An 18,892-nucleotide genomic window follows, 5' to 3' on the forward strand; every position below is an offset into this window, starting at 1 on the left:
TGTGCTTTTAGTCACTCAACAGATTTGCATGATATTTGTGCTTGCTCTTATCTATGTACGTTTAATTAATATGTTTGAACAAATTCTCTCATACCTAGCTATAGCAGATCTAGTTTTTATATATGTTTTGTAACCTGATGTGATATTTTTTCTTACGTTTTGTCGTAATAATAGCCCTTCAGAGCTAATGTTTCTGTTTTCATATATACAACTGTAAATAAAATATCGTGTATCTTGTACAAACAAGAAATTTTGCATCTGGATTTTTAAGGATCCCCGTACCACTACCCATCACGTTAACTAACAGTTGTGTGTTGGAAACTTTGAATTTTCCGGTATGACTATAGTTCTGATAAATCATTTCTGAAAAGGAAATATATATAATCAAAAATAGTGTTTTGAGTGTAAAAACTCCATCGGTGCTAGACCAGGATTCGAGCCCCGGAATTCGCTCTAACCGATTGAGCTACCTGGTCATCGGAAGTGTGGTGCCCAAACAGTTCTACAGTTATGTCCAGACGGAAAGTACCCCAAACGGTATTTTTCATGCAATACAAATTAACGGTATCATAATGCATTCCAAAGGTTTTAAGGAAATTCTTTTTCTTCCTTACTCGAAATAAACATGCCAGTGTCAATCCGCGACTTTCATATGCTTGTATTCCATGACGCGCATGAATACAATTACTGTATGTTAATTCTATAGGGGTGATGAATCCTGAACATAAATGTTTCAAATCAATTATAAAACGTGAACTTTGGTACAGAAGTACCACTTTTCAGTGTGTTGTAGATTGGAATGTTGTAAGTAAACAGATATGTGCTACAGTCCTTTCTACCTCCTTTACAAATCGTTTGATCCTGATTAATCTAAGGGTCACGAACAATTCATGTTTGTTCTTAACTGTCTTCGTTTGAATATAGATGGCAGTACAAACATTAATCAGTAAGGGACAACTGTCTTAGTTTATGGCAGGTAAATATGTGTTTAACGGTAAACAAAGTTTGTTTAATATCATTGACGCAAGTATAAAATAAAGTAAAAACTAAATAAAAGTGTAGTAATTCATTATTCTTTTTTCCTGCCTCCCTTGTATTGTTGTTATGAATTTCAGTAGCACAGGTAAGATGATTTCACTGGTGTCATGGCTATCAAATATATGTTTGTTGAAAATCTTACAAAGAGATCACGCTATGAACTTATTTCCCTACGGGTTACTCGGCTTCATTTGAGATAAAACGTAATCCAATATTCTTTTTGCAGGGAAATCATCAGGCAAAGTACTACAGATAAAATAATATAGACAATATATTTGTTGACAAGTGTAAGTCTAGCTATATATATAATGCGCTATGTTATCATCATATACGGAAGACTGTCCATAAACATGACATACAGTCGAATCTGCTCAAGCGACCATATGTATTAAACGACCATCTGTTTTATGCGACCACTTTTCATTCCTCATAGCCGTTTTTACCATGTAATTTAACTGTATTAAGCGACCATCTGTCTAACGCGACCAGCGACCACACAATATGCTGAAAGATTATTTTAGAAGTATTAAACTATTAATCTAGCATTTTAATATTGTGTTAACATTTTCCAAAAGTTGTTAATGTAAATTCTTTGTACCTGAACTAGAGCTTAAGTCTAAATAATCCGTCAAGTAAATAGGCTTGAGCCAAGAAACAATTTCTTCTTAAGTAAAATGCTAATTAAATTTTCATTGTAAACAAGGTCTTGTGTATAAATCTGCTGTTAGCATGGTTTGTGTTTCAATTTGTTGCTGATTCTTCCACGAGAGGTTCTAGATTTTGTATCTCACCATGAGGGTAACCATTGTGATTGGTTGGTGTTTGGTTGCTATGGTAGCCGCTGCTCCACAGGACACTGTGCTGAAAGAACTGGAGGAAGATCTACAGCGAGCATTCAAGTTAGGAGGAGAGCTACATCTGGACAAGAAAAATGCCGGTTTCAGTGGTCTTTCGGAGGGTCAGAAACAGGACTTGGTCGATTACCATAACAAAGCTAGATCAGAGGTTTCCCCGAGAGCCGCTAACATGTTAAAAATGGTGAGTTGTGAACCACTGCAAACCATATCATCACTTTCCGAAATGTTTAAAAGAAATGACGTCGTTTTTAAAGCTAAACGTATCGCTTAATATGATTTTGTTAAGTCGATTTGATAAAATATTACAATGAAATCCACGAATGAATCATTTTAATAGCCTAGCTGAGTTTGTAAGAGTGTTTACTGCTTGAGTGAGTAACTTTCTTGTACAAGTCAAAGCAAACAGTTCGATTTAACGTTATTTCCTTATATCATATTTGATCATACAAATGTCAACAAGACATTAAAAGATTGTAAAATAAAAACAGACATTTTACAGCGTCAACACACAGGAACAAACGAACCCAGTTTCCTATATGTTCGTATCGATTTAAAGACCATTTACTTGTTCATCTAAGTACTTTCTGGTGAAATTTTCCTGCATGAAAAATACGGCTTTAGTTAAGTAAAAAAGTATCTGAAATATAAGAACGTTCATGAACCTAGGGTTCTCATCGTATCAATGTAGTTCCCTGATAAAGACGGTAGTATCATGAACTACTCTAGTTCAGCAAAAGGGTTTACTGGTACCTATATTTGTTTTACAGCAGTGACGCCATTTGCTTTGACTGTATCTGGCCTCTGTTCCAGATCATTCTGAATACCTCGCCTTGATTACAATACCTTTCAACAAGTCAAATAAGATGAGAATCAGAGAATTGGCCGAGGTGTTCTAAATGTTCCCAGATGATTCATTTTCATATGATACCTGGTTTTTGCAGGAAGTAGAAAGGGTTGTATTCGAACGTTAATTGTTCATAATACTGCATTAATATGCAACAGAACGCGACAGAAACGTTGAGCCATGTCTATTTACGACTGATCAACCAAATCACTTGTTGTGGAGAAAAGGTTTTTAGAAAGAATACGCCAAATATCTGAGAGAATTGAACTTTTTTGATATATTCATAGAAATACATGGAAAAGGATCTGATATGCCCATTATCACAAGGCCGACTTAACACGTGTCATTATAATAGACCATCATCATTACCAATGCAAACATTCATCCACTCGTTCTTTCTTTCAATCTGCTGTTCTTGTTTTTACATCATTAACAAAGTAATAGAGTTTCCCCAACGAGTCATGGTTGGTTATCCTGTTTATCTAGCTGTGAACATTGTCTACATCAACGGTTAATGATGGAGAATCGGGTTTTACGGATTGTCTTTTACAGTTTTAAAATTTACTAACTAGAGTTAGATAAATATGAATCAACCAACACGTGTTTGGGGATCTTTTTCCCCCACAACGTTCAGATCTTTCGAGAATACATTTTTCCTGTTTTCGATCTGGTAAACTATGACGTCACAATGGAAGATGACGTTACAAATCAGGTTTATCCAGTGATTCGGGAGTAAAGAAACATTTGATGTTTGTGGGAGAACCAGGGTTATACATGGATTGCATACAAAATATAGCATGATGGCGAAAGTATGGTATTATGCAACATGTCAGTTAATATTACATCACATCTTATTCTCGGTGAGAATCAATTCTGATTTATAATCCCGTGAGTCAAACATGATACAATCGGTGAAGCTCATAGTTTACACTTGATAATAATTTCACTCTGTTGAACGTAAATCATCCTCAAACAGCATCTTTTACGATCATCTGTATTCATATTTGTAATAGTGCAGGCAATGCTAATTTTGTGTTTTACAGTCATGGAGTAACGAACTTGCTACTGTAGCTCAGAGCTACGCTGAGAGATGTGTCTGGTCACATAATGCTGCCAGGTCAGATGCCCCATCATTCAGCTATGTTGGCGAGAACCTTTTCCTGACATCCGGAAGTAAGTTTGATTATTCCAAGCGTAACGTAGAAAACACTTAAAATCTATATATTTTTCGATGTCACATTATTTCTCATGACAACATTAGCGTGTTTTTTTCTAAATAATAATCATGTTTAATATCATGTTAATGATAAAAAAGCATTATTGACCATTCGTTATTATTAACTTATTTCAGCATATAACGGAGAAGGCGTGGTCGACTCATGGGTCAGTGAAGTGAAGAATTACAACTACGCCACACTAGGCTGCACATCAGTGTGTGGTCACTATACACAGGTAGGATGCGGTCAACAGCTTGACCGGGAAGCGGAAATATTTGAATTGTTTTCTGATTCTTCTGATGTGTCATGGTTTGTGTTGAAGACTGTGTCAGTCATGTAATTTATGTTTGATGTAAACTGTGTCAATTGTTTGTGGTGTAGACTGTGTCAGTCATGTAATTTATGTTTGATGTGAACACTGTCAATGGTTTGTTGTGTAGACTGTGTCAGTCATGTAATTTATGTTTGATGTGAACACTGTCAATGGTTTGTGGTGTAGACTGTGCCAGTCATGTAATTTATGTTTGATGTGATCACTGTCAATTGTTTGTGGTGTAGACTGTGTCAGTCATGTAATTTATGTTTGATGTAAACTGTGTTCATGGTTTGTGGTGTAGACTGTGTCAGTCATGTAATTTGTGTTATATGTAAACTGTGTCAATTGTTTGTGGTATAGACTGTGTCAGTCATGTAATTTATGTTTGATGTGATCACTGTCAATGGTTTGTGGTGTAGACTGTGTCAGTCATGTAATTTGTGTTATATGTAAACTGTGACAATTGTTTGTGGTATAGACTGTGTCAGTCATGTAATTTATGTTTGATGTAAATGTTCATGGTTTGTGGTGTAGACTGTGTCAGTCATGTAATTTGTGTTTGATGTGAACACTGTCAATGGTTTGTGGTGAAGACTGTGTCAGTCATGTAATTTATGTTATATGTAAACTGTGTCAACGGTTTGTGGTGTAGACTGTGTCAGTCATGTTATTTATGTTTGATGTGAACACTGTCAATGCTTTGTGGTGTAGATTGTGTCAGTCATGTAATTTATGTTTGATGTAAACTGTGTCAATGGTTTGTGGTGTAGACTGTGTCAGTCATGTAATTGATGTTTGATGTAAACTGTGTCAATGGTTTGTGGTGTAGATTGTGCCAGTCATGTAATTTATGTTTGATGTAAACTGTGTCAATGGTTTGTGGTGTAGATTGTGTCAGTCATGTAATTTATGTTTGATGTAAACTGTGTCAATGGTTTGTGGTGTAGATTGTGTCAGTCATGTAATTGATGTTTGATGTAAACTGTGTCAATGGTTTGTGGTGTACACTGTGCCAGTCATGTAATTTATGTTTGATGTAAACTGTGTCAATGGTTTGTGGTGTAGATTGTGCCAGTCATGTAATTTATGTTTGATGTAAACTGTGTCAATGGTTTGTGGTGTAGATTGTGTCAGTCATGTAATTTATGTTTGATGTAAACTGTGTCAATGGTTTGTGGTGTAGATTGTGTCAGTCATGTAATTTATGTTTGATGTAAACTGTGTCAATGGTTTGTGGTGTAGATTGTGTCAGTCATGTAATTTATGTTTGATGTAAACTGTGTCAATGGTTTGTGGTGTAGATTGTGTCAGTCATGTAATTTATGTTTGATGTAAACTGTGTCAATGGTTTGTGGTGTAGATTGTGTCAGTCATGTAATTTATGTTTGATGTAAACTGTGTCAATGGTTTGTGGTGTAGATTGTGTCAGTCATGTAATTTATGTTTGATGTAAACTGTGTCAATGGTTTGTGGTGTAGATTGTGTCAGTCATGTAATTTATGTTTGATGTAAACTGTGTCAATGGTTTGTGGTGTAGATTGTGTCAGTCATGTAATTTATGTTTGATGTAAACTGTGTCAATGGTTTGTGGTGTAGATTGTGTCAGTCATGTAATTTATGTTTGATGTAAACTGTGTCAATGGTTTGTGGTGTAGATTGTGTCAGTCATGTAATTTATGTTTGATGTAAACTGTGTCAATTGTTCGTGTAGTAGACTGTGTCAGTCATGTACTTTATGTTTGATGGAAACTGTGTCAATGGTTTGTGGTGTAGACTGTGTCAGTCGTGTAATTTATGTTATATGTAAACTGTGTTCATGGTTTGTGGTGTAGACTGTGCCAGTCATGTAATTTATGTTATATGTAAACTGTGTTCATGGTTTGTGGTGTAGACTGTGCCAGTCATGTAATTTATGTTTGATGTAAACTGTGTCAACGGTTTGTGGTGTAGACTGTGTCAGTCATGTAATTTATGTTTGATGTGAGCACTGTCAATGCTTTGAGGTGTAGACTGTGTCAGTCATGTAATTTGTGCTGATGTGATCACTGTCAATGGTTTGAGTTGTAGACTGTGTCAGTCATGTAATTTATGTTTGATGTGATCACTGTGTTGGTGGTTTGTGGTGTAGACTGTGTCAGTCATGTAAGTCGTAAGAATTGTACCTGCTGCCCCCATTGCATGATCATAAGAGGCGACTAAATTTGAGATTTTATCTTTTCTCTTCTTTCTAAACAATCTTTCTTCTTCCAAATGTCTCCATTGACAATGCCTCACTTTTGGCCTTTAGTTGAGAGTTCGACCCTGTGAGGAAGGCTTTGGGCGCTGTCCCCTGGCCGAGACATACCAGGGTCTGTAAAATGGTAGTTTCTACTCCTGTTTAGGAGTGGGACGGCTGGTTCGCCAGTTGTCAGTATAATGTGACCGGGAGGGGTTTACTGCTGGTTGTTTTCGGCAGTATGTTTCTGTGAGGTAGCAATATAAAGTCGGCATCAGTTCCGCGCTATCACAAGGAGACAAACACGAACATATCGCAGCCTCCGAAAACACACACGCATACACTACATGAATGCATCTTGCACACAGGGGAGGCCGTCCTTAAATGACCATAGCTGTTAATAGGACGCTAATCAATACTAAACCAAACTAAATCAAACCAATCAGTCGCGTAATTTATGTTTGATGTAAACTCTGTCAATGGTTTGTGGTGTAGACTGTCAGAAATTCATTTAAAGCACAAAGTTAACAATATCTTAATTTGAATTCAACTGCTGTATGTAAGTTAATAATTCATTTAACGCAGTCAACACAACAGAACTACACAAATGTACTTCCAACACCGACGTCATTTGGCGGACTTGCCTGGCGACTAACGTCATGACGTCATAGCGCGTGTAGGCTGTCTTAACGACAGTGTTTTCTTGTCCATTTAACAGTGATATCAACATTTTTGGTGAGGGAAAGATATTTCTATCTTACCCAAGGGTAAACACGGAGGTCCGGACTCCCCTGTTATAACAATTGTGTGACGTCACGACAACAATAGAAGATTACGGAAGATAAATACGATTTGCAGGAAATTATGGAATCAACGTTTGAATTTCAAAAAAATGCCCTCTTCTATTTGATGTGGGAGAAAAATAATAATTCACGACTTAAGGAGTAAGACAGAAACATATCAATCCTCAGTGTAAGATTCTTAAATGTCGGGCCCTCGGCAATGCCTCGGGTAAAATATTTAAGAATCTAACCCCTTGGTTGAGATTTTTCTGTCTTACCTCCAACATAATTCATCTTTTTACAGGTGAGTTCCTGCCTTTCACAGAAAAGTTTTAAAGAAAGTGGAAATCACGCTATGGCTTCCGTTTAATTATAATGATATTATGGTTTGTGTCGTAAACTATTAATGTCATGACCTGTTTTATGTTGTAAACTTTGTCATAACTAAATGTGTATATTGTAGCAAGTATGACATGATTTATGTTTAGGTTGTGTGGCATGATTCAGAGTTCGTTGGGTGTGGTGCCGCGCGTTGTAACTCCGTCTCGGGACTAAGCAGTGGTTGGACCAATTCTGTTATAGTCGTTTGTAACTATGGAAAAGGGTAAGTAACACTAACCACCCTCAGTATATACGGCAATTTTTTCATCTAATTGTCAAATGATTTATATAATTATCGTCATTGATAAACTGGGATGTTATTAAAACCATGCCATATATAATACTTGTATACGATATCGAGATTGCATTGCAGTATAGCGTATCAGGAAAGAAATTGATTTAACAATGTGAATTGTTCTGATTAGCTAGACTGATGATAACATTCATAGTGACGTACGTATTTATTACTACATGGACATCAAAAACACTAAAATCAGAGCTTGGTGTTTAGGTTGATCATGGCGTTCGCTCTTGCAATGGTATCTAGTTTCAAAGTCCTATGATAAAAAGAATATAACCTTTCTTTCCATTTAGCAAGCTTTCCATTTAACAAGCTTTCCTTTTAACAAGCTTTCCATTTAACAAGCTTTCAATTTAACAAGCTTTCAATTTAACAAGCTTTCCTTTTAACAAGCTTTCCATTTAGCAAGCTTTCCATTTAACAAGCTTTCCATTTAGCAAACTTTCCATTTAGCAAGCTTTCCATTTAACAAGCTTTTCATTTAACAAGCTTTCCATTTAACAAGCTTTCCATTTAGCAAGCTTTCCATTTAACAAACTTTCCGTTTAACAAGCTTTCCATTTAGCAAGCTTTCCATTTAACAAGCTTTCCATTTAGCAAGCTTTCCATTTAACAAGCTTGAAACTCATAAAAGACTTATGTAACACATTGTATTTTATATGGCGTAGCATGAATTGTTTTGTGGACGAGCTGTGTCTTTTTTATGTATTATCGTGTAATTAAGAACTACTAGTGTTTGAAAACAATATAAATCATGTGTTGTCCTTCACTAGCCAGAGAACTGAGAACTATTTAGTTCTCATTTATTCTCTTTGACATTTATTATACCACATATTCGGCCTCTTCAACTGCATATCTAGATGTTTATCTTTAAAATATGTAACATAATAGTCACACATCACTGCTAAAGCTTGGTCCTAATGTGACGATGATTTTTATTCTACGATCGTTAACTTTCCTTTCGTTAGTAGTAGCATACGAACAATCCTCTTTCCGCTAACCTGGAGTCGGTTCTATCAGGACTAAATCTAAACGCTACTCGCTGACCAATAACCTAACTAGGCTGAGCTTCAGTCTACCTTTCAGATATGCCGTGGTAGGCATAATGTCATTCTTTCTACCTATAAGTTTCCAGTGCTAACCATGATAATACAACTCAATATTCTTTGTCGTATTTGCCCGCATACTTTTTTCTTATTGATAGGAGACAACCAGACAGGTGCCATATATGGCTACTACCCAACTCTGTTTGCTGTCTTTCTGAGCCAGCTTATAAGATCCGATGTATTATTTGAGTTTTGACCCTTTGTAATACATTTTTTATATTGCCGTTTTTCATTGATTTGCTTGATATTCTCAAAGTAAAATTATATCTGAATTGCAGTGGTAACTACCGTGGAGCCACGCCCTATACCCAGGGAAAGTCGTGTTCATCGTGTCCCAGCGGCAAAGTATGTCAGAACAGGTTGTGTGCTAATCCCGGGGACAATGGAAACTTTGGTACGTACATGACGCGGTCAGCGCATCGTGCTCCATATATAACATGGTATAAATGCTTCGTTACAAGACCAATGTAAGTAGCATTTGTATGATAATTTATTGTTACTATTGCAGAACCCAGTAACGACAGCAGTGGCAGCTCAACCTGTAACTGATCACATGTTCTGGACATTTGGCCGAAGCCGTGACAAAGAAGCGTTACACACATCTACAACTCTACAGTGTCCATTCTTGAATTTTACTTATATACCATGGTATGTCTGCCACTCTGTATTTTGTATCTCTCCTGTTACTAGTTAGATAATAAACAATTTTGCAGTACAAATTAATTTGCGATTCATATGAACGTTGTTACCGTTGATTGTTGTCTGATCGACGATTTCAGTAGTTTTTTCACCTTGTTCACGAAACATTGATTCTGGTCACAACAATACACCAACGTGGAATATCAGGAGATTTTTACGGGATTAACTACCTTTTCCATTTTTAATATTCATAACAAAATATTTACTTTGTGTGATTATAATGTTATGAGCATAGTCTTACTATTTAAAATATCACTCGGACTTTCAAAACATTCGTTTGCAATTAAATTTATCAATGTTAATTTGGTCGAAAATTCTGTCCCAGAAGTGTTCATACAAAGGCCACAAATGATGCACATACATGGGTCACAAATAATATGCATCCATAATCATAAAAGGTACATACAAGGGCCAAAAAACAATGTACATACAAGGGCCACAAACAAATGTACATATAAGGGCCACAAACAATGTACATACAAGGGCTACAAACAATGTACGTATAAGGGCCAAATGTGATGCCCCCACTTTGATCACAAATATTGTTTAGCATGTACTACAAATGTTAATCAGATGCACTTAATACGTTATGTTCCTAATTGAATGAACAATTTAGTCGATGGTTATTCCAATTTTATTTTGCCTTTGTTAACAGTGTTATTATATTCCGTCTTTGCATATTACAGAGTTATCTTCTCTTGGGAGCAGGCATTGATTGTTACGTCACTTGTTTGTGAGAGCAACGTCATCAATTTTTGAGAAAACGACGTAATTTTCTCATACAAACCAGTGACGTGACAATCAATACCTGCTCCCAAGAGAAGATAACTCTGCAATACGCAAAGACGGACTATCGTCATATGCAAATATTGTGCTCCAATCTAGAAGCCCCAATACACTGATAGACGTATTATGTCTAGGCAATCTTTATCAAAGATAATATACTGAAACATGATAGGGAAGTTAACCTCTAGAATTTGTACAACAACACAAACCTCGCTCGCTAAATAATGTCACTTTGGTATGTTGTATGATGTGCTATTAGAGTATGGTAAATACAAGTACCTTTACATGATACTAATGACAAGGAAAATGAAATGAAAAGAACGGTTATTCAGCAGTTTAGCTGTGGACTGTCCTCAAAGTTGTCAACACCAACTCCGAAACAGGATAGCTTTGCGACCAATCTTTGCATGACCTTATTGTCGATGGTTCTGTTACGACTGAGAACCCACGCAAACTGGGCGTTGGCCATGTCCAGGAACTCGGTACAAGAGAAGACGAGGGCGTGGTATGTGTAGTCGGTAGCTATGATAGAGTAATCCAAGGGGAGCTTACCTGTCAAATTATTAAAATTTATACTGAGTTAATAAAAATACTTGTATTCATAGGCACTGCTTCACATTTATATAGGACATGTCTAGAAAGAACGAGGTTATATGCTAACAACATCCATAAGTACTCACTGGAGATCTAGGATATGTAACTCTACGCAATGAACCGGTGCTCTCTGTAACGTTAGTTATAGACATATGGTATTTTTCATCATTTTGTTTACAATAACTTGATAAGCAGTATACTCTTTCTGCTAAACTTGTATCAAGATCACCCCGTATAAAATATCGCAAAAATGTTCGGAACATATTGTTTCAATTTGTCGATTAGAAAAGTGATTATCAACCAATGAGATTCAACTGAAAGGAGTTCCGGCCAGGGACAATACTACATGCTTGTATTGCCACATGCACATCTGAGAACCTTGCACTTCATGCCCTGAGGACTAGCTGTATCGTTATAGTCGAATAAACCAGGTGTGCAATACAAACTTTCAAGCCATATTGTATATTATATACAGTGTCACTTTCGTAATTTTTATAGTAAGCTGATCTGCGATTGCAAACATAAGTTCTTACTCAATTGCAATATATCAATCTCAAAACAGCAAAGCATACATTTCAAATAAACAGAAAAAAGGCCTTTGCTTATCTTAAGAATGTTTGTGAATATTACTATTTGTCCATCATCAAAGTATGGTCGCCTTCAAACCTAAATGGTTGTTGACTTCGACGTCACTATAAGATGATAAGAAATGTGAGAAAAAAAATGTCTAACTTCACGTTGACCGATAATCTTATGTGAAAATGTTGATTTATCTTTTTCGGTGAAAATAGCAACGCGGTTAAATTTAGTGTCGATTAAGGTCCGTCTATGTCTAAAAGTTGTTGATGATAGTTACTTTTCATTGATCATAGAAAAATGAAATTTAAAAAGAATAATTTGCAGGCCTTGCAAATCTCAACAAAACATATGAACAAATGCAATCTGGTCATATTCACGAGGAACGAAAACAATGAAACACATGCAATACCGTGCGAAGAGTAGTTACAACAATTAAAATGCACACTTAATAATTTTAGTAAAAATGCTTCAGATGATATATATTTTGAACACTTGCGATTTTCAGAATGTTTCAAAATATATTTTTAGATTATTAATTGTTATCTATCCGATTTATAAAAAATATCACAGTAATAATAACATGAAAAAAGGAAACAAATAATGAAATAAGCTGCAAATAAACAATGTCAGATACTTACTGCCCGAGAACGTGACCATATACCTGGCAGGAATGGAAGGGTCAGAAACATAACCGTCTCCTTCAGCCACCACAGTCGTATTGTCCGGTCTGTGAAGGATAAATGATGATACCATGTAAACAATCTAGAACAACTGGTTTGACTAAAAATTGGCTAAAAAGTTTCTTTCTATATTATAATGTATTTGGAATAAAAATGCGAACACATTTTAACACTCGTTTGTTGGTTCCTACATGAAATAAAGTATTATACGCAGAATCGTTCTCATTATTTTTATAAGTTATATTGTATAAGTAACAACACGCAATCGAGAATCAGTTCCAGCGCGTCAAATACCTTTCTATCCTAAAATATAATAGGTCCCAAACAACTTTACAATTAGATAAATATCCAATGATGTAACATACTTTTTTCCAACAAATCGGAATAAAATTCATTTATGTAAGGACTTTTTTTGTAGTATCCCTTTCAGTAATTACCTATGTGAATACATACAGAAAATAAAACAGTGCAAAATATCATAAGGAACCGTTCACAAGTAACATAGTTTAACTAGGAACATTATTCAAGTCTCGCATACGAAGTGTCCTTCTGCTCTTTTTCAAATTCGGCTTTAATCTATTTTTCTTCTCTCTTATCATATATATGTAAAACTTAAAATGTAGACTAGGACTGAAAACAGCCCCTTATCGCAAACAACGTCAAACGTTGATATCCTTAAATTTGCCAGGTGTCAAGACAAAAGCACTGAAACAAAAAGTACTTACAGATCCCCATAGTTGTGGAGACCTATGTGTTCGTTTGGTTTGAGTGTGTATTCCATTCGGATACAACTTTGACCTTCCTCAAACTGGTCATAGAATCGAAACACCTCGTACCAGACCCCAAGGAACTGAAAAATGAAAAACAATAATACGTATCTCCTGTAAAATGTTTTGATAGACAAAAACAATTTTCTTCAATTTATAAGATAATTGTGAGTATCACAAATAACTGAATTCCAAAAAATGCATCTCTTTACTGCATATATAAACGTTTAAGTGAAACTGGCAAACGTTATTCGTAAACGCCCGTGTAAAATATTTCCCCACATATATGTGTACACATTAACGAAACAACAAAACGAGACTTATGTGTTCCAGAACGATACCTGCTTCCTAAACTAAACACCATATACAAAAGGAGCTGTATTTATATCAAATATATATACTACATATCTAAATTTCCGAATTATTTTAAATTATGTGTAATGCATATGACAAATGGCTGACAATTCATAGAAGATAATGGTTCCCTGGTTATTTTGATAAATACTAGTATCAGAATTGAATTGTTCCTATCATAAATGCCACTATAGACAATTGGTTGTTGTAAAATACATAATATTGGGAGTTCCCTTCTGGGATTATAAGAGTTTGAAATGTTGTACTGTTACATCGCTGTGTCAAAAGATAATTAAAACATTGTTTAATTGAATTATCATAATAATTATTTAAACACGTTTTGTGTTTTAATCTACATGTTTTACATCCATCCACTCACCAAAACCTAAGCCTAAACCATAAGATTCCGTATTCATGAAACCTTGATCGTGCTTAAACTCAGATTATGTGCTCAACCCTCTTGGTTCGGTGATCGATTAATAAACATTCATTTGGTTTTGTTAGTGATTAAGAAGAATTTTGGAAAGACTTAAAAACAGAATTCTGGTCTCAATGTTACTCTTGAAGTTTTTACCATGACACGTTATTTAACAGAGAAACAGGAAAGTTAGGTTGAGCAAAGAATCCATGATTGAGTGCAGTTTCATGAATATGGTCACAGGGCAATATTGTCACAAAGTTAATCAGACCTTGGGTAATCAGTTGATAATGCACTTAACGACCCCAGTGAGCTTTTGTATAGAAGAAGCCACAGGGCACATTGCATGGGTTATCTGATCGATAATTGCAGTATAACCTGACAAACCCTATGGTACATGACAGTGGATATATCAATACCCTTCAAACACACACATAACAAACAGACATGATGCATGACATGACACACATATGGGGCCATGCTTGTGGCTTATAAATTATACTGGTATTATCCATCAGTAGACTATGAAGTGGGCATCAAGCTGTATAACTAAACCCTCATGCTATTAACATCTGAACACGTAAACTCCGTGCAGTATTTTGTGTGGGAGTGTGAGTGCGTATACAAATATTTAGATTAGGACCTTGAAAGATGAACGTTATGCACACATGTGATTGCCTCTATACAACTTGGTAGCTGATAAAGTAGGCTTAAAGTAAATTACACTGCATCATACAGCTGTGATACTAGGGGTAAAAAAGGTGGAAATCAAAAGAGGTCTACTGTTGAAACAGAAAAGGAAGGTTTAAAAAATCCATTAATGATATGAATTTCACAAAATAACGGGTACTGGTTTATTTCAAAATAGTAGTTGGTAAAGTGTGTATATTATGAACACTGCCAATACTCTAAAGAGAAAATCGCCCCCACCACGGTTACATCAAACCTCACGGACTATGTATCTGTTTCATTATTCAAGGCCAGGTATGGGACATTGAGAATTAACTTGGATAACTAACATATGTAATACTAGTATTTCTCCTCGTTATATAAGTGTATTTTAGTAGAGGTTTATGTTTTTTCCTTTTGTTTTGGTGTCTCCTCGATGCCTTTTATCGTCTTTCATTTAGTGTTGTTTTTTTCTCAATTAAGATTGTTTCTTTCCTTTTGTTTAGTGTCTACTCCCTTTTGTTGGTTTTCCCTTTTGTTTTGATGTTTTCTTGTTGTATATCCTTTTTTTGTGCTCGTCTCTTCCGTTTCTGTAACTATTTTCCATTTGTTATGATGTCGCCTCATTACCTGTTATTGTCTTTCCTATTATCTTTTTGTCTCCTCGGTTACTGTTGTTGCCTTTCCTGTTGTTTTCGTGTCCCCTCGGGTCCTAATATCATTTGTTTTGGTACCTCCTCAGTTCCTGTTTTTGTTTTTTCGTTTGTTTTGATGTTGCCTCAGGTTCTGTTGTTTTTTCTTTTTGTTTTTTGGTATCTCCTCAGTTCCTGTTTTAGCCTCCTGTTGCTTCTGTTTTTCCTCAGATCCTGTTTTTCCACTTGTTTTGGTGTCTCCTCTGTTCTTGTTTTTATTTTTCCATATGTTTCGGTGTCTCCTCAGGTCCTGTTTTTCCCCATTTGATTTGGTGTCTCCTCCTCAGATCCAATTTCCCCCCTTTTGTTTTGGTGTTTCCTCAGTCTCTGTTTTTGTTTTCCATTTATTTTGGTGTCTCCTTAGACGCTGTTGCTGTTGTTCCATTTAATTCGTTGTCCCCTCAGGTCCTGTTTTTGTTTTTTCCGTTCGTTTTGATGTCGCTCCAGTTGTATTGTCCCCTGGTCTTCGTGTTCCGATAATGTCGATGTGTATTAATAACGCTTGTTAAATGATTTATATTTATATTTATGCAGAGCATTTTTTTTTGCTTCAATACAATGACTTTCCAACTGCACACGCAAAGGAAAAGATCAGAAAGTTTAAAAAATAAAAGTTTAAACTTAAAAAAGAGAATTTTCATGTTTTTATATAACAGGCAGGTACTTAAGCATTGAACTGTTACCAGATGCAGTATACAGTCGATATGAATGCAATTTGGGTGACATTCTATTTATCTGTCACCCAAATTGCATTCATATCGACTGTATACTGCATCTGGTAACAGTTCAATGCTTATATTTATATTTATATGTATATAGTTTGTTTTGTATAGTAACTGAAGCAAAAATACGTTTGAGTTTCGCGCTTATCATATCAGTGCCGTCAGTAAGTTCAAATCCCAGAACAGCCGACATTTCCAGAAGAAATAATATAGTCCCTCGTGTCATTGAAAACCACACGCACATTAAATGGTTTGAACACAAACTTAAACTTTATTATTTACTTCATATGAGTGTGTATATGTTGAAAAATTGTTAATAATTGCATAACTTCTGCTTGTTTAAAATTAAAGCTGTTTTTCGCGCATTAATAGATTACATGTATTTTGATGTGATGCGGCGCTGAACGGACTTGATTGGTTTCCTCGGAAACACTTATGTTTCCTTTGACTGGAATATAACGTTATTTTCAGAAGCATACATACTCGGAAACGTTTAATAACGATTCCAATGACATTTCGTTTGAAATAGATTCCATGTCTAATCGGTCAGATTAAAATAGCTAGCAGACGACGTTCACAGGGGCTCGGTTTCGTGATTTTGAGTAATGGATGACATCACTGAAAAACCACAACACTTAAAAAGGTATTTATATTCATTTTAAAACCTTGTCGATACCCTCGACTTTTATAAGGTTTTAGAAATGCTGAATGTTAGTGTTGTGATTATTCACTGATGTTATGCATAACTCAAAATCTCGAAACCGATCCCCTGTGTGATGACGTTAACAAACTTGGTAATTTCGTATCTAAAATGGCGCTTACAAAACTTTTGTGGTACCTACACATCTTATAATAAATTTATATTGTCATAATTTGTCAAGTTGCTTATTTTTTTTTTTGCGATGAACTATATTGCTAAATGCTAAAGAACCCAGAATGTTTTCCGACTATAGGCCTATTGATACCGAAAGTATCGGGGGGCCATGTTTGTTTATCTTGTACCAGCTGTATTCCTACACTGGCCGTATCACTGTAAATTGTAGTATACAGTCTCATATGCTGCAATTTGGTTTACTAACGACATATAGGCAAATGCAAGACAGAATGTAAATATGATATTGTAACACAATATTTTTACAATTATATGAGAACGTACCGGCTGGATCTTGAAATCCGTCATTGGTTCCACAACTGGGCACTTTCCATTGGTGAGAATTTGACCATAGGCAACCATATTAGACAGGAGTAGTGTCACAAGAACGTATATTATTCGCAAACACATACTCCTTACGTATACACAAACACTAGGGGTAGTGATGTAATATACAAATGTATGTTCTCTATTATACTGGACCCCTATGTCTCTCCTCAAACATATGCATAGAAACATTAGTTGAAAGTATATCTTATTACGTTAAACGTTATTTGTTTTGTTTTAAATCTCCATCAACATTCATGGTTTCGCTGCTTTCAATGGTTTGAACGTATGATGGGATACCTGCGTGTTATAATGAAGAAAACAACCTAGTTAAAACAAGCCGATGAATAAAACTGATACTAGTTTACTAGACGTAAAACAGATGTCTGACACTGAAAGTGACAGCTTACTGTGAAATGAAATATTTTCATGGGATTTATATATCGTGTTTTCACCAAAACCACAATTTCCATGGGTACATGCATTCGTGGATAACAAGTACCCATTCACACGAGGAATAGCTTTATGTCAAACCTGTTATTACTTCGTTGACCTTTGAATTCGTAGATACCGAGTACCCACGAAAAAAATGAAATTAAAACAAAACCACGAAAATTAGTGATTTCATAGTATATAATCATATAAGAGACAAGTAAACATTTCGTGTGTAAGTTTATTATCGACGGAGCGTGCTAGAATGTCATCAACCACAGATTTTTTTAGTAATGACATGCTCTGTGTCTTTGATGAGTTTTATGGCTAAGCTCGTACCTTGTGTATTATTGGAGACTGCTGTACATATTAAACGAATTGAGGTAATAAACAATTCTTAGACGAAAGCATTTACAACACCAAGCTTAAAGTGGTTTTGGAAAAGGGTCCAACCCCCCAAAAAATGTTAAGTCCTTTATCAACATTTAATTAGATGTAAATATCATAACATTTAGACCTAGACAAAAATACATAGAGAACCTTAAAACGTACAAAAAGAGAGAGTTATGCCCCTTGGATGGCACTACACTGGGAAAAATCAGCAGAGACTTTTCACTTATTTTCTAGTGTTTTACACTGGAATTTCTGGTTGGTTTTTGGCAAACCATTAGTGATAGTGCTGTTTGTCCTAGGGAGGAGGTTGTGAAGATGAATAACCAAGAGGTTTCCAGGGAAATGAGTGTTCATTTTTACACTAGGAATCTGTACAAAGTTACCCATGAAGAAGTATTGGCAGGCATTGAAGAGGCCCTAGGTAGGGGATTTGTGAAGTGTATCCAGTTTAGTACTACAAACTTTGAGTGTGTAGTAACCTTGTCAAGCAAGGAAAAGAAAAGGGACCTCATTATCAACGGTATCAATGTGAGGAACAGATTTTTGCGTGTTTTGGATGTGGAGAAAAATATAACAAACGTGACAATCAAGGATGCTCCATTTGAACTGAGTGATACATATATCACAACAGTCATGCTACAGTATGGAGAGGTGATCCCAGGGAGTTTGAAAAGGGGAACCCTGAAAGACTCAGAGGTCGAAACTGGTGTGAGATATGTGCAATTACTAAATGCAAAAATAGTGATTCCGAATGAAACTAAATTTGGTAGCTATTCTGTAAGATTGTATGCAGACAACAACAGAACTGAGTGTCGATTTTGTTATCGGACAGATCACCCCTTTTTTCGGTGC

The 18,892-nt window shown here is 35.6% G+C and overlaps 2 protein-coding genes across 2 annotated transcripts; one reads left to right on the forward strand and one right to left on the reverse strand.

Annotated features, from left to right (window-relative positions):
• Positions 1 to 1,802: 1,802 nt before the first annotated feature.
• LOC110466878 (peptidase inhibitor 16-like) lies at positions 1,803 to 9,834 on the forward strand. Its single transcript, XM_021523687.1, has 6 exons — positions 1,803 to 2,076; positions 3,783 to 3,912; positions 4,091 to 4,191; positions 7,758 to 7,873; positions 9,336 to 9,451; positions 9,566 to 9,834. Exons 1-6 carry the CDS (start codon positions 1,831 to 1,833, stop codon positions 9,604 to 9,606), a joined length of 750 nt encoding a protein of 249 aa, XP_021379362.1. The 5' UTR covers positions 1,803 to 1,830; the 3' UTR covers positions 9,607 to 9,834.
• Positions 9,835 to 10,534: 700 nt separating this feature from the next.
• Positions 10,535 to 17,310, reverse strand: LOC110466868 (apolipoprotein D-like). The gene is made up of 4 exons (XM_021523670.1): positions 17,174 to 17,310; positions 13,121 to 13,245; positions 12,354 to 12,442; positions 10,535 to 11,094 (listed from the first exon to the last, which is right to left on the reverse strand). The coding sequence occupies exons 1-4, from the start codon at positions 17,297 to 17,299 to the stop codon at positions 10,871 to 10,873; spliced, it is 564 nt and encodes a 187-aa protein (XP_021379345.1). The 5' UTR covers positions 17,300 to 17,310; the 3' UTR covers positions 10,535 to 10,870.
• Between the last annotated feature and the right edge of the window lie 1,582 nt (positions 17,311 to 18,892).

Source organism: Mizuhopecten yessoensis, unplaced genomic scaffold, assembly GCF_002113885.1.
Source record: "Mizuhopecten yessoensis strain PY_sf001 unplaced genomic scaffold, ASM211388v2 scaffold11145, whole genome shotgun sequence".
NCBI lineage: Eukaryota > Metazoa > Mollusca > Bivalvia > Pectinida > Pectinidae > Mizuhopecten > Mizuhopecten yessoensis.

Excerpts from the sequence above, each read along its gene's own strand:
- LOC110466878 (XM_021523687.1), top strand. The coding sequence starts at position 1,831 with ATGAGGGTAACCATTGTGATTGGTTGGTGTTTGGTTGCTATGGTAGCC. Across the intron at positions 4,192-7,757 it reads TGTGTGGTCACTATACACAG|GTTGTGTGGCATGATTCAGA; the intron begins GTAGGATGCGGT and ends ATTTATGTTTAG. Across the intron at positions 9,452-9,565 it reads CGGGGACAATGGAAACTTTG|AACCCAGTAACGACAGCAGT; the intron begins GTACGTACATGA and ends TTACTATTGCAG.
- LOC110466868 (XM_021523670.1), bottom strand. The coding sequence starts at position 17,299 with ATGTGTTTGCGAATAATATACGTTCTTGTGACACTACTCCTGTCTAAT. Across the intron at positions 13,246-17,173 it reads CGGATTTCAAGATCCAGCCG|TTCCTTGGGGTCTGGTACGA; the intron begins GTACGTTCTCAT and ends TTCATTTTTCAG. Across the intron at positions 12,443-13,120 it reads CTCCACAACTATGGGGATCT|ACCGGACAATACGACTGTGG; the intron begins GTAAGTACTTTT and ends TATCCTTCACAG.